At 37.1% G+C, this 16,333-nt stretch overlaps 1 protein-coding gene and 1 non-coding gene across 13 annotated transcripts in view; one reads left to right on the forward strand and one right to left on the reverse strand.

The window, feature by feature from the left end:
• Positions 1-16,333, forward strand: part of LOC126839113 (RNA-binding protein Musashi homolog Rbp6-like) — a 269,406-nt gene that overhangs the window by 195,291 nt on the left and 57,782 nt on the right. For all 12 annotated transcript variants that reach the window (XM_050574160.1, XM_050574163.1, XM_050574162.1 and 9 more), the window contains one exon: positions 15,973-16,021. In XM_050574160.1, the coding sequence (XP_050430117.1) occupies positions 15,973-16,021 (49 nt within the window). The remainder of the gene's footprint in view (positions 1-15,972; positions 16,022-16,333) is intronic.
• On the reverse strand, positions 2,752-2,824 carry Trnar-ucg (transfer RNA arginine (anticodon UCG)). Its single transcript has one exon. It is a non-coding gene; the product is annotated as a tRNA-Arg (tRNA).

Genomic DNA, 16,333 nt, shown 5'->3' on the forward strand with positions numbered 1-16,333 from the left:
AATATATTCGAAAAGTGTGCTTGTGTAAGTTGTATGCACGAGGGAAACCACCGACGCTATTATATTATAATGTAAGTGAAGAGAAATAATATTAAATAACTTCCTGTTTTTCGTATAATAAATTCCCAAAAATCCCACCGCACACAATCATATAATTTTTCAAATCAAGTCTGTTTTACGACTCGGCTTTATTATTTATACTTAATGGTTACATTTTCCTTTCGGTCGCGGTACTCGGAGACAAACGGAATCTGAAAAATGCGCGAAAAAATGTTTATCTCGAGCAACTGTTGTTTTTTTTTTGCACATATTACTTAACTGTGCTATGTAGCCATCATAAATATGTTATTACATTTCGATATACTTATCATGACCCTAGCGATCGATAAACAGTGCACATGCATGTGTTAGCTAACTATACGTTATCAAACGTTTAATAATTTGTAATTAATTTTTAGCTAAGCGATTTCGCGCGACCTATTTTTATTATAATTAAGACCCTCCATCCAAAGACACTTAGCGATAGCCTATATGAGAGTGGTCACTCTTCTACAGTAGTACATTCTATAGTCTATACATAAATAATAATTTTTGTTTGTAGTTTCGTCGACTACTGTCAATACTAACAATTGTAATTAATTTTAATAAATAATAATAATATACACAAATAGACTTATAAGAATAATGAGACAAGCGGAGAGCAAGTGAACAATAGCTTATTCTGGATGAAGCTTTTGCAAAATATTCGGCCTTATACTGATCCCTGTTAATAACGCCTTTAGTATTTTGAACAATGGTAGTATAATTATTGTGCTTAGTAAAAGGTAGTAGATATACCGCTGAAATAAATTGCACGGCACGGACACCTTTTAGAAATTTTTATAATTATGAGCAAAGATAACGCAATCATAACATAACTGTGCGGCAGAATGGTAAATTGGAGGGAGGGGGGTCAGGGTCGACGTTTATATTCGTTTTAGTAACTGTTGTCCTGATCTCCGGTCTGCAGTTAATTGAAAAGTTTCGTCGCGTACCATTGTGTGGCGCGTGAGGACTATAATTATTATCTGTCGGACCACGCATACACCGGGATACGGACATTCGTAATAGGAGGGAGAGGGGGGGGGGGTGGGTACACTCACTCAGAACGGTTTAAAGTTTTCCTTGTCACATCCGGAAATCGGCGGACGGTCATGATGATCGGGCGAGGAGGGGTGGGGGGGAGTGTAAAAGTTTTGTACATCTCTGCGTGCACCTTCTTCCCTTCTCCGATGATCTGTCCAACGCGGCAATCGTAATGCCTAAGCGCGACAACTCGGATGAACTTTCAACGGGTTTTCCACTCGGAAAATTCACCGGATCTGTTCCATTCTCACGTCCCGTTCATAAATACTGCATGTCGCTGTCGTGCGCCAGCGTTAATACAATAAGAGCCACCGCCATCTATACTAATACTTACACCTTTTATCCCTTTTTCCGACCCACGGCAGAGCGACCTGCCCTGCTACTACAACAAGAGGTTAATGTACACCGTGTAACTGTACAAAATGTCAAAAGGCGATTATTATTATTATTATGTTGTTATCGTGTTTGACTGCGTGCAATTATCGCCGCGGATGATGTTTTTTAAACCGTAATAATTCTCTCGTTTATTCGTGTGTGACTGACACCGCTAATCGGAAGAACCTTTCCGGGTGCCTGGGAGTTTTAAATATATATATATATATATATATATATATATATATATTATATTATTGTATTATGTAAGGGGCGAGGGAGCTGTTCGATGCGAACGCGCAGGTAGTATCACGCGAAATGTGTAGCGGAAGAGGCATTTTACGATTTTGGTCACGACACACTATAAGCGTGTACAATTATTTCGAGTTTAAATAAAAACACTCGCGGATAGGACCACGAACCAAGGAACAGATTTTGTTCGTGTTGAAAACATAACAATAATACTATTATGTACGAATTTCCTACCTACCCAAAAAGCAGCAACAAGAAAATATGTACATTCATTAAACATGAGAAAATGTCTATCTTAAATGAACGGTTATCGAGCATGTAAATTATAATTAGGAAAACCAACTGCTATTTATACTAGAAAATGATCTTGAAGTTGACCTCATTTTTTGTTTGCCGTCGTCGGTTTGCTCTCGTTGAGCGCTACATCGTTATTTTGATTTTTCGTTGCCGACAATTTAATATTTTTCAGTTTTTTTATCACTGCGGTTTCTATTAAATTTATTTTAATAATACGTTTGATATGTTTACTAGAAATGAATTACCTTAGTTGATATTATTGTTGTTGAGCGCCACAACTATTGTTGGTTGTTTAGAAGTCAGATATTACGTCATAGTTGTGCCGTAGTCTGTGACGTCATAATCGGATCCGTGACGTCACTAACCACCGGTATGTTGTTTTCTTTATTAACCTTGGCAACGATTGTAATTTAGTTGCAAGTTTCCCAAATTCGTTCAACAATAATCTACAAAATCTATAACAAATTAAGAAAAAACATTATAAACAGGTAATATTACATTGATATTAATGATCGAAAAATAACGGTCGTCTATTTTCGTCCAATTATACTTGTATCGCGTCGTGCCAATAGTCGAGTGTATTGTTTTTTATTTATTTATATTTTAACGTTTTTCTCTGTTGTCACGATGTATTTTCAATTATCCATGAAAATATCATAGCGAAAAAATAGAAAAAAATTCTCTTAAGAAAGATTTGTTGTTATGAGTCCCTGGTGGGGGTCGAACCCACGACCCCTGGAACCGAAGTCCAGTGCGCTTTCCACTGCGCCACAGGGACGCCATATCTTCATTGGAGACCGGTCAACTACTTAACACGATCGATATTAACGGTCGATCGATAACAATGTAAATAATTTATAATCCATTGGCAATATTTTTTTGTGAATAGGTTAAAATATTGTTATCATATATTTTCAACTGGGTTTATTGTGTTTATATTTAAATGGTTATTTCTAAACGACAAATCAAAAAGTTCTTAGGATAACAGACCTCTTTTACAAGCGCTAGTATTTTTATACTATACTATAGTATAAATTAGATACTATTTATCTTTATTGAGTTAGACAAATAATAATAAATAATCACTAATCAGCATTTGTATTTTGTCGAAATAATTATATCGACTGTCGTTTACCTTGTCTAAAGTCTTTAGTCCGTTAGAGCGCGCTACCGCCACATCAATTCATCCGTTAACTGTTATGTCATCACCGGAACTCGTATTATTTATTAATGTGCTCACCAAGAACGCATTGATTGAAAAAAATATATTATTACATTATTTTGATTTAGGTATAATGTATATTATAAATTATTTGAGCACATAAAGTTAGTCGTCAGTTGACATCGTTTATATTTATAAAAACTACACTGTTTTGTATCTATACAACATTAATACCGAGCTATTGATTTGTGTTACAGTAAATGGCTCAAAATGGCCTATTGTCACTACTGAGGCCATAGAACGCGTTGCGAACGACCACTAGGCTTATATTATTGTAATTTGGCATTCGAAATCGACACGAATAATAGTATAAGTAAATTTGACAAGGTCACTTCCTTCTAATTATGTTTCTCTAGTCCCACTTTCTAGGTATTATGTTACATATTGTTACTACAGAGGACCGAATTTGAGGGCGCGTTTGCTTTTAGTGGTCCTAACAGTCATCCGGCTGAACCGTAACGTCGCCGTTATGTTTATTTTTCTCGAGGTCGGGTTTTTGTTATCAGCCGTCCATACAGTGTGCATTATTATTCGGTTGTGTTTAAGTGTTCGGTCAACCCGGCGTTTTCGAGGGCACGATGATTAATTTATTATCGCCTCGACCATTAGTCGACGACGAACGGCGCTGCTTTACAAATACTTGAAATATTGCGCATAGACTCTTAACGCCTTTTCGCGGTTACTCGTGCCGGTGGTATGTATATATACAACAATAAATCAACGCCTCCCGTATAGCACACAAGGAGCCGCAGAATTATCGTATAAACGACTTTCCAGAAGAATGTCTTGAAGAGATGCGTACAAAGCCTGGCTTGCACACCTTTTCACGTCGTCATTTGTGATGTATACGGATCGTACAAAACAAAATATTATAATATGTATAATATATGTACTTGTGTGTGTGTCAGCTTTAAGTAATATGTTCGTAGTGCGCTTGTATGTGTGTGCGTGCTATACAAGGAGCGTATGTACGTGTAAATAGGTATAAGCGGGTGGATGGATGAGAGACCGTAAATCATAATTTATCCTTTTACATACGGGTTGGAGGTACTTTTGCACAGGTGCGGCAACGCTTATAAATGGCTTAAGTGACTACTTATACCGTCTTGTGTCCGTATAGCGCAATTGCATTGTCGGTTGGAGTTTTAAGGTTAAAAAAAAGCTACATATATACCGGCGCCGATGAAGGTTCGGTGTTCCGGTCCGTTGTGTTCTCCATCACTCCCCTTATGCCTTATCCCTGCCACGGCGATGCTCTTATCCTCGAGTGAAATATTTTAGCGCCTACTAATAATCGATCACTGCGCTTATTATAGTGCCGATTTGCGCTTGTGTAACATAACTTTATCTGTTGTTATTATTATATATAATGATATATTATATATACTACACCTCGCTACTATTAAAGTCGTCGACACCGCACTTAATGGGTTTCCGGATGACCGTATCGATTTCCATCGTAGCCGGCCCTATTTTTCAACGTTGGTATAAACACACACACACACACGGCGATGGTAACCAACACTTTTAAAGTTTTTACCGGAACGAGGCGATAACCGGACACGCAGGTGAGTTATGGCGTTTAACCGCTACCGAGCCGCCACGCCGCCACGTGTAAAGTTACAAATAGCCCAAACACCACGCTGTTATTGCAGTTTCCCCCCCCCCATCTTCCCCCTTACCGCCTTCGCTTTCTGCCGTTACACACAGACACATATTATACTATCTTGTTGCAAACCACCTTCCACCATTCTTCCTATCGTCACCGTTGCCCGGTCGCCTGTATTCTACCCCCACAAACCGGAATCGAATATATATTTCCCCGGACTCGGTCGCGTTTACATTGTGCCCTCCCCCTCTCCCACTTATGCTCCTATTCCCTTCAAACGTCACCCCGACGGTGCCCGAACGGGTGCAGGCACTCGTTCACACGTACTAACGGCGGTGGCCAGGGGTTGCAAACGAGCACGCACTCGGAACTAGACTATAAACATAGACTATACTTGGAATACCACTTTCCATCGCCGCCCGTCACAGGGGATGCAAACGTTTTCCAAAACTTTCCCCTGTACGGTGTGTAGTAGATATTATATATCTATACTGTGCTATACATATATCTATAAAGCGTCTGTATGTGTGCGTGCAAGTGCCCATATCGTGTTATTATAACGTTTATACTGTTTGTTTACAATCGTAATTGCACCTGGGTTCGTTTTACGATCTGCGAAACGGTTTGTTCAAACCGTACATCATTCATGATAATAATATACGTCCTGGTATCCGGTTAGGTATTTTTGGCATTCGGCGCGTGTGATAGAACAAAAAACCCTCGATGCGTGTAGCCCGGACGACCCTCGAAAAATATAATAATATATTTCGGACACTGTTCTGTGTGTTTGCACGTTCCATTACATTTCTGACGGTCGGTTGTATATGTTTATTCATTGTTGCCCGCCAGCCCGAATGATCAAATTCGACATTTTATCATACATTTGATCTGTACACGTTGTGTACGTTAGCTATGTCAAAAGTCGCAAATATTTAATTACCGCGGGCGCCGCCCGGCCTTTGGAACGAGCTGCTCGTACGTTTTAATCATGATAATTCAGTGCATAATAAACTCATAAATAATAATCGAGTTACAGCGGAATTTCGTTGAACGCATCCCCACTGTAATATACGTACAATCAAAATAATAATAATAGTAACACAATAATAGAATAATTGCATTATGACATTCTCACAACGAGATAGGTCGGCTAATGATTTACACGGTGTATTTATATATACATATATTATACGTATTATATTTATATGATAATAGCATTTTTTCGGTAGACAACGTCCGCGATTTCATATTATTAATTGAATCCGCAACCGAGTTCCATCCACCCCGTTTGTTGTGTCTAGAGATAGATGAAACCGATTTTGGAACCGTTGTTTTATTGTTGGTTTTAATAAAAATAAATTATATGACACCAAACTATAATACGGTTATTGCTATAAAAAAAAGTAATTTTTGACGGGATCTTATTGTTATTATGCGTTCTTTTATCGCGAAGGCGTTGAAGTGAGCAACATTTTCAATAGGTACATTATATATATTGATGGGAGTGCAATTAATATAATTCTTTTTCATATCATTTTGGCGACAGTGCGGTCGAACAGCGAAAAAAACACTGGTAAAAACTTCTTATTGGATCTTTAAAAGCTTTTTCTAATATTCGGTCTGTTGGTATCTATTGAAAGTTGTTACTTTACGTCTATTTGTTATTGAACGTCGCCAAAGAAGCAACTGTAAATCCGTATAAATGTAATTATATCACGCGAGGATGCCAAACATAATACTTTACATTTTATACGGGAAATCGCACACATAATCAACTAATATGATAATATATATATATATATATATATACTAATACAATATAAACGCATAAGCAAATAGAATATTGCGGTGACAGGTGTAGGGAGTATAATATAGCGTGCGGCGGCAGGAAGGAGGGTATTTTTTTTTTTACTACACTTTTATTTTTTATTATTATTTTCTTCGCGCAGAGCTGTTGCTTTAGGGATTATTAAGTTCATTTAGGCGACGACAATTCACCAAAATTTATTTGATTGTACTGTTTACGTCGGTGTAGAATATAAAACATTCACAGGAAGTGTGTTTTATGCAAACGAGCGGGTTTTTTTTTATTTTGTTTTATATTTACGCCAGGTTTTCCTCCGTTATCTGACCCCGCCGCAAAAAAACAGAGTTGTTGTTTTAGGTCTTTATCCGAGTTTGTTTTCATAGGCGACATTCGGGGCTTTTGCTTTCCCCGTTATTTTTATTTAAATTTACGAACCCGGTGTTTTCTTTTTTCATTTTCTCTTATATAGGTACATAAATAAAGGATCATAGAAATTTTAAATAACACTGCAATACTATTACTATTGGAAAAATATACTGAACCTGGATTTAAAGCTTAACATTATTTAAACTGATAAAAAATGAAATTCTGTCTGTTAAATTAATTAAGAGTTTAGGATTTTAAATTAAATCTTATAATTATACAGTATCTAAAATAATCTTACACTATACATTTTTTTATCATACTCAACTATCCTTCTTCATTTCACGCTTCGCTCCTTCTAAGTGTTAAGTTTGTTTAATCCCGTTTAGCTCCTAACGATAGAATACTGAAATGTTATTAATTATAATACTTAATAGTTTGTTAATAAACGTATTGTTATTTAGCGATAACTGAGCGCTGATAACTATCCAGTCTCGTAATTGTTTTATAACAATAAATAAATAATTAAAAAATAATTATAATATTTCATAAATGAAAAAAAAACAAGCTTTACAATATTTGATGCGTAGAGTGAAGTTATAATAGCAAGGAATACGCTTACAAAAAAAAAATGATGGTATATTTAAAAACTATACGATTTGAGTTTTTAACAACTTCTCAAATGTCTCACAAATAAATTATATACGCTGTATGAAAATAATAAATGTCTCCCTCAGAGGAAAATTAATAATTATATCAAATATAATGGTTGTTACCGACTTGAAGTCTATTGATTTTGTTGGGCGGCAACTTGTTTTCTCCTTCGCTATTAATAATTTTTGACTATCTTTTTTCTTATATATATATATTTTTTTATTAAAAAGTAACAATCGAATTTTTTTATTGTATAAGCGCTTCGAGTAAATTGTTATTAAGGCACAAAATAGATTTTGCCGCGCCGAGGGAGCGAGATAAAAGTAATCGGTATTCTCTTGTTGGCGGTGGTAGTGTCTGTGGCTTGACACTAATGAGGAGCGTAAAACTTTGGCGGCGGCGTTTGTCATTGACGTGGTGGAGAATGGGGTAGTGGTATAAGGGCTGATGCTCTTGGACCGACCATCATCATCACTAGACAAAGCTTCGTAAAGTCGTTGTCAAGTAGGCCGCGTGCATCGTCAGCAACAGTAGCATCAGCACCCACGTCAGACAAAACCCTTTACCCCGACGCCTTACCCATCCACAATAAAAGCATTGCATTTATGCCATTCCTGCTCACAGCGGCTTGCATACGCCTCCACCTTTCCTTATTTGTTTGTTTTTTTTCATCTTCTGTCTGTTTTTCTCTGTCTATATGTCCTCAACTCGAGACCTAATCAACTCGACGCACGAGCTCGTAGCAGTCTCTTTAGTGGACGCATTCGCGTATAGCTAGATGTTCTTTACATTTTCTCTTCTCGTGTGCCGCTCTAATCTCTGGAGTGATCGTGGCTCTTTTTTCTTTATTAAATCTTTGCGACGGCGTACGCTTTTTTTACGACAATTGTTTCACGGGCCAATTTAACTTGACAGTAGAAAACAGAAATACAGTAATTTTTAAAAACTAAATTTAAACGTAATTGTGTTTTGATAAGTCAGCAAAGTTAGTTTATAATCACTTATTATAATAATGTGTAATAGAAGAAGACGGTTGCTGGTTCGACTTTCGTCTATGGACACGCGACTGCTGTAAGAGATACTACCGTTTCCTCTATAACTTACAGAAACTTATATAATGCACCGACAATTCTGCTAAGTAGGAGCAAGCCATACAAAAAAAAAAACAATGTAAAATTACCGTATTATTCAGTTGGTTGTATTTATGCAATGACTAATGCCAAGTTGTTCAATTTTCGATAAGGATACAATTGGTCTTTCTCTCCTCCCGGGATTCGAAAAATTAATAATGTTAAATATTAGGTTCTTTAACGTTGTTGATACCTGAACGCCGTCGTCTGTAAATGGCTAGAAATAAATAATAACAAGAAATTGAGAGCAAAAGAAGACAGAAAGTGTGTGTGTGTGAGAGAGTGTGTAGAGATGAAGTTGCGAGGAGAAACTAAAAGTAATAAGTGAAAAATATGAAATACTTACGCTATATTTTTAATTTTCTACCGACGACCGACCGTGTGAAGCAGTCTTGAATTTAACAGCCCAAGAAGGGCGTGAGGGGCATGCGATATATTTGGCGGTGTCCGCCGTGTCAGAAGTGTAATTAATTAAAGCCAAAAGGCCGCGGCAGTCGAAAATAAGCATAGATTAGCATAGTAATGATGACATTTTAACCTTCCCCTCCGGTGTTCTGGGGTTCATTTCTGGGTACCACTATCGCCCTTTGGCCGTCGCTCTTGTCCATATAATCTCGGGTCCGCAAAAGGACATAACACCCTCTTCGCTTTATGTATATAATATTATTATTATGACGTGTTGGCGGCAACGTCGGTGTGACCTAAACGGTTAAATCTTCCGTCTACAAGATAAGCAGCGTGAAAGGACGAGGACGTGGGCGTAGGCACCGACATATTAGTGCGATGGCTTGCAAGTGTTGTGGTATATATAAACCCCCCTAGATCTGTATATGTACGTAATGAGAAAACGTGGCAGGGTAATTGAATCTGGTTGGCTAATTTCCATTCATAAAGCGGGGTGACGCGGTCGAGGAAGAAATGCCCGGAAGAGATGATTTATTCACGGCCGAGAAAGGGCAAAATCCCAGACAATTCATGCTCTCATCCTACACAACCTATACATATTTTATACCTATATACCTATATATATATATATATGTAATTATAAATTATAACACATAATAGATACTATTAATATTACGAGTACCGCAAAATGAAGTACAACCGCTCTGTCGGTTTTCGGTGCATCGTTACCCCTGATACTTATTATATTATAACGTATACACGGTGCCCGGTACGCGTTTAGCTTGAAAAAAACTGTGAACGCTTCTGCGTAACGAATATCGCTTGAGCGTTGTTGTTGTGTGTAGGTATACACGTGCAATTAATATAGCCAGGACGAGGTTTTTCACGGATAAATTGCCGAGGCGAACTGGAACGTAAGCAAATGTGATTTTTTCACCCCCGACGGATCAAGTCGCAGGGAAACGATTTAAAAAAAAAAAAAACTTTCCGTGTGTAAAAAACCGTGAAAACCCTCTACTACGGCGACGGTGAAGAGGGTTAAGCGGATTGAAATCAGTTATACGGTCGCTGTAATGTATTCCGGCGGTGTCTGAAGAGTTTCAACCAACGATGTGACGGACAGCAAACGTAATTAATGATGTTCGGCGGGATTGCGGTGGTATAGTAATAATCGTTACTTATAGTGAGTGGGTCGCGCGCAAGGGCGGTTGCCACTTGTCAGTTGCAGCAACAGTAACCCCGAAAACTGTGTCCGGCAGTGCCCACCGTGTGCATGGATCCGTAATGGTAATTTTGATGATGCGGGTTATAAAAAAAAAAGTGCAAATAATTATAATACCCCCGAAAGCAAGGAGTTATTTTGTTTTATATTTGTTATTAAAAGTTTGAAAACAAAACTCTCCGGAAAACGTGCGTTTTCGTCTCTATGCCTTTATATGGCTCTATAATATGGAATCCTTCCGTGACTGGACTTCAACCGTTTAAATTGCGTTTAGTCTTTGTTTTTTAAGGAACCTTAGACGTAAATTTCGCATTCAGTGTTCAATATTAGAACTTCAATCTAACTTAAGTCTCCATTGCCTAAGCGTTAAGCGTGAGTTTAACGATGTGTCCTTCATCTATATACTGGTAAATAACAAAATAAATTGCCCAGACATTTTAAGATTTGTGAGCTGATACCGTGGGCTGACATCGTTTTTCAACAGAACCCAGACTACATTTCACGTTTCGTTTCATAACACATCTTATGGGTTAAACGGGCCCCAAGATGATCCGAACCTATAATAAGTTAGATTTAGATTTCAACTACGACAATGAGTCTAAACATCGATGTTTTACGTTTAGTGTTCAGAGATAATTTAGATTAAGAATGATTAAAAATAATTTATTAATATAGTGTACTTATTACACAACATTGATATTTTTATTTATTCATGTATAATTTCTGTTTTTTCTTGTTCTCTATTGATCTAAAGGGCGTAAATAAACTATTATTATCATATATTATACAAACATAGATATTGTGTTTATAATACTTGGAGATTCGTGTTATCGCTGCAATTGGCAATTTGTGAGTTGTTATGAAATTATTTACAATAATACGCAACTAAGTTTATAGAAACAATCTCTGTATAGTACTTAAATTATTATCTAAAAATCCGGTTAATACACCTTTGTAAATATACATTATTATATACATTTGTTAAAACTAAATTTGGCACACTTTCTCAATTTTATTTTGGTGTGTGGTTATTGAAAGAGTCCGTAGATTGAATCAACTGTACAGAAAATGTTTTATATTATTTTATTAATTTATTACAAAAATCTACTATTTTCAGTATAAATAAAATGTCCGGTAATACATTATTAGTTTTAATGGTATTTTTAAACTTTTAACAGTATTTTTTTTCTGTTTTGTTCCGTTAAAACATACATTAAAAATATGTAACGTCTGTATAATATGGAATAATTTTCTGTTAGAAAAATAAAATTAAAACTAAATGAGTCTTTAATGATGGTTTTTTTTTAAGCTCCCGTTCTTATTATGGCCATTAAAACACATTGGCCGCGCCGTTACGCCACGTTTTAGCCTGGGGTTGTACCCGGCGTTTAATTAGGCAACATGTATGCAAACGATGACCTTCATTTGAATTTTCGTCGAGCCGCGGCCGCACAATAAAGTATATTTCCGTGCCTTCCTAATTTTAAGCACGTAACGGTTTCTAAAAGTAACGACCCACAGCTCTCCGGTGGAATATGCATTGCGAGGGTTTACGGTATCGAGGAGGCGTTAAATTTCTATACGTTTTAATATATAATATAAATTATAATAATCGCAAAAACAAAAACTCGCCGATCCCTCTGCCCGACTAATCGATGAGGGGTAGCTCACGTTTATTTAATTGCCGATATAACTTTGTATATATTACCACTCTATACGTTCCGTTTAACCCTTCTCGCCGGGTTGTATATGGCTTAGCAAAATTTAATAGTAAATATTGATAGCCCTTCTTCGAATTTCCGCCATAGCAGTAACGGCGATTATAATCTTGGAGGACCCAAATGTGTAATATTGTTATCATTATAGTTTGTATATTATATAAATGTATATATATATATATATATATATATATATATATATATATTCTGTGCGGCGGAAATTAATAGTGCCGACACAAGTACACACTCTGGCGCTGTAACGTTATCCGTATGCGGTTTTCTTATGTGCGAGTGCCGCAACTTTGCAAATACCACCGCTATATTATGTATCCTCACACGGCCATTAACTTTTGCGACCCTTATAGCCAATGTTGTGCTATGGTGGTGATTTTGTTCTGGCGCGGTGCGGTGTCTCTACTAGACATGTGTAGTGTAGTGTAGCTATACGATCTTTGCAGTTTAGAATTAAATTCACCACTAAGGCGCTAGGGGATTGCGAAAAAATATACCATGTCAGCGAACACTTTGCCGATAAAGTTTTTGCCCTCAAAATGGTTTTTCGAGTACCGTCTTCTTATTTTTTTTTTTTACGTCTTGTTCGGCCCATCTTGCCTTTTGACCCGAAGAGCATTAAGAACCACCGTCACCCTCCCCCTACGGAGTTGTCGCCGCTGTGGTAGTGAAATACTGATATCACCTCCAAGTACACTAAAATCGGTTCAATGGTACGGAAACCGAATGATAACGTTATTTTTGTGGAGAGGAGGGGGCATAGCTGCTGCCGTGAGCTGGCGTCAGAAACTTTGGATACCGGATATCCTTTGTTTTTCGACAATATATATTATATATGTATACAAAAAAAAGTAATAATAAATAATAATGATAGTAATAAAAAAAGCGGTAAAACAAGAAAATCTAGCAAAAATGAAATCATTGTTTAATGAAAAACATGCTTGGGGTGACAAAAAAATTTGTTCACGGGTACGGAAGAGAGATAATTTTTGGATTCATTTACAATTTTTTCCAGGGAGGGTAGAGATCGTCGAGATGCCACCACTGGATTTAGGGATACATACATGCGGGTACCTACGCCATTATAATACATATGCAAAGTGTAAAAGTTACATAAAACCGACTGTAATACGTCGGCGGTATCTCTGTGAGGTCAATTGAAAGTAATAACTAATAATACCGAAATCGTTCGCCGCACGCGTTTGCACGTTCCCATCTTGGCGCTAGGAATTTATTGTCGATTTCCGTGATGCTTGCGGTTAGGTTTCCCTGGATTTGAGACAATACAGGTAGAAAAATGACGAGATGTCCCACTATAGTCCTGGTACCGTAAAACAGGCAGATATTAATAAGAGTCAATAGTAGAAAAATATGCATGTCCATCAATCCGATAGCCGCTATTATTAATTTGATACATTAACAGCTTTTTAGTACACGTGTATCGGCGACAAAATAAACGCTTATATGAGATAAACCTTAAATAACATAGAAAGAATAATTTGTTGTTTTTTATTTTCGTGACGATGATAATCATTTTGAAATGTTTTTTTTTTTTCATAGGTAGACTAGCATAGAATGTTACATACATATTTTATTATAATACATGAATTTTAACATCACCACATTATGTTGTAGCGTTGGCTTTTGGCCATCATACTACACCGCAACAATATTGTGTTAAGTTAAAAAATATATAAATAGACATTTTATTGGATCAAAAAGTAAAAGTAAGAGTATTTAAAATTCGTTTAACGTTCAATAGTAAAGCATTATAAATGGATAGAATTATTGGTCCATAAATATTTAGTAATTGACATAACATAGTTGAAAGTAATATTAACTGATTGGTGAAGGACAGGTATTATTCACGATGGATGAAATAAATCTGGGGGTGTTATCGTTCACATGGCCGAAAACATACTATTGACCGTCCGATTTTTATTATTAGTATGTATATTTTTTTCTACAATTCTGACGCGACGTTGTGACTTGGAGTTAAAGAAAACGAATAAAGTAATACATTTTATTCGGTTTGGACACAAATAATACAGGAGGGAAATATAATATTTATTATTGGATTCGAATGTCTGTGGGGATAGTGTATCAATGGTTTTTAAATGCGTTTCAGCGAAGGAAAGGCATTAGCTGGCACATGACGGCAGTGGTGGCGGCGCCGAAACCAGAACGGTTGAATGAATGTTATGTAGTAACACATTCAAAGTTTACCAGAACTAACGTTTGTTACAAATTTTTATTATATATATATATATATATATATATATATTATTTTTTCCTGGTTTTACTCTTTTTCTATCGGCCAAAAAGTTGGGTCAGCAGAAGACTTTTGGCGCCAATACCGTCCACCACTGTCGTTGCCGCCACCGCCGCCACGTTCTGCGTCGGTAGAAGCGAACACACTTGAATTCACTCGGAAAGAGAGTCCTGCACCGACGACGATATACTATGATTTGTTTTTTTTTCTTTTTGCGCTTACTCGCACTACAATCAGCCCCACGGTCGACGACAGCCGACGATATTTTTCGTTTCGCCGCCAACAAGCTTTTTGGAAGTTTTCGACTCGTTTCACTTAACCTTTTAACGCCTCGGCACTAAAGAATTGGCCCGAAAAGTTCTCGTGTGCGCTTTTTGTGTAATCTTTATCGCGCCAGCACCCTCCACGCGGCATTTAATTCTCGCGCCAACTTTAAAGCGCTTTTTTTCTTTTGTGCATATACCGCATTAAAAATAAATAAATGGGGCGACAACGCAACGCGCCCGTTCGTTGACGATTTAATAATTTTTATTTTTACGACACTACTCTCATTGTATTAGCAAAACTCAAATGGTTTGCCCGAAGGATGATTCTTTTTTTGATTTTCTCAGAGAAAATAATGTCACCATGCTCCTATACCGTCGTGTGTATGCGAATATGGATTATTATTGATTAGGTACTCGACCACGGCGCCCACGTTAGTTTTGTTGTATTATACTTGGCTCGTCTGTACGGTTTGTTTGAGATCTCATCCATTAACTAATTACCGCAGGCGACTCTCTAGTGAGCGATGCATTATCTCCATAAATACTAACGCCGACCACCACGGCCGTTGACTAAACAATGAAATTTAGGTGGTTTCAAATACGTCGGAACGACCGGCGTAAGGTCCCTTAAGGTTTGATTATAATGTCAACTATTAGCGTCACCGCGTACGTCAATACAACGGGAGTATACATTATTAATCATTCTCATAAAAAAAAATGTCTTTTGAAAAATCGCCTATCGTCCCGATTGATGTGATTGGTGTAAATGTATTAAACCGGAGTTAGAGGCGTTTTTTCTTATTCGCCTAGTCACGTTAAATAGTTTGCTCAGTCGTTGACAATTTTGAGTTATAACGTTACAATATCGACCGAATGTAGCGCTTAGAGTATACTCTAAAAAGCAGAACGACCGTACCTGGAAAAGTACAACGGCGACCTATTGTATGCCAAATGACTTGCGCTAATACTTAAAATATGGCGGCGATGGCCCCGACGACCACATGTCCCGTTCGGTTATTTGACCGGCTAACAAATTATCAAATAATATGTATTATTTAACTGAAAGTAGCGTGCTCCATATTGCACTTATTTTCCAAAGAATGTTTTACAACGAATTTACACAGTTATTGAATATTGTTGTGTTCTTCGCCCTTGTCACGTTCACCCACTCATCCACAACGCCACGCCATAAAAATAATATGTATATTTTATGTAATTAACGTTATTCGCTCTTTGTATATTTCAGATTGAAGACGCCATGTTGATGTTCGACAAACAGACAAATCGGCACAGAGGTAAGTGCGACAGTATTGCGCTTTTGTAATCTAATTTCTATATTTTATATGATATTGTACGATGTGTATTTCTGTTCCCGGGGAACATAGTACAAGAGAGAAAATCATAGTTTTATTATTCGACAGCGGGAGCCCGCAAATAGGAGTAAGGAAAAAAGGAGAGGATAGAACAAATTGGTTGTGTGCGTTTGATTTACTGTCAGATTTACACAACGGCCGCGCGGCGTTGGTTGCCGATTATTGGCGTGTCGGAGAAGGAAAAGAAAAAATATTATCTATTTGCCGTCGTAGAAGATTATTTGGTCGGAGAGG

Source organism: Adelges cooleyi, unplaced genomic scaffold (assembly GCF_023614345.1).
Source record: "Adelges cooleyi isolate 19-005CV unplaced genomic scaffold, UGA_ACOO_1.1 ACOO_flye_CR_arks_rails_tigmint_CR_PRNA_30, whole genome shotgun sequence".
NCBI classification, from domain to species: Eukaryota; Metazoa; Arthropoda; class Insecta; order Hemiptera; family Adelgidae; genus Adelges; species Adelges cooleyi.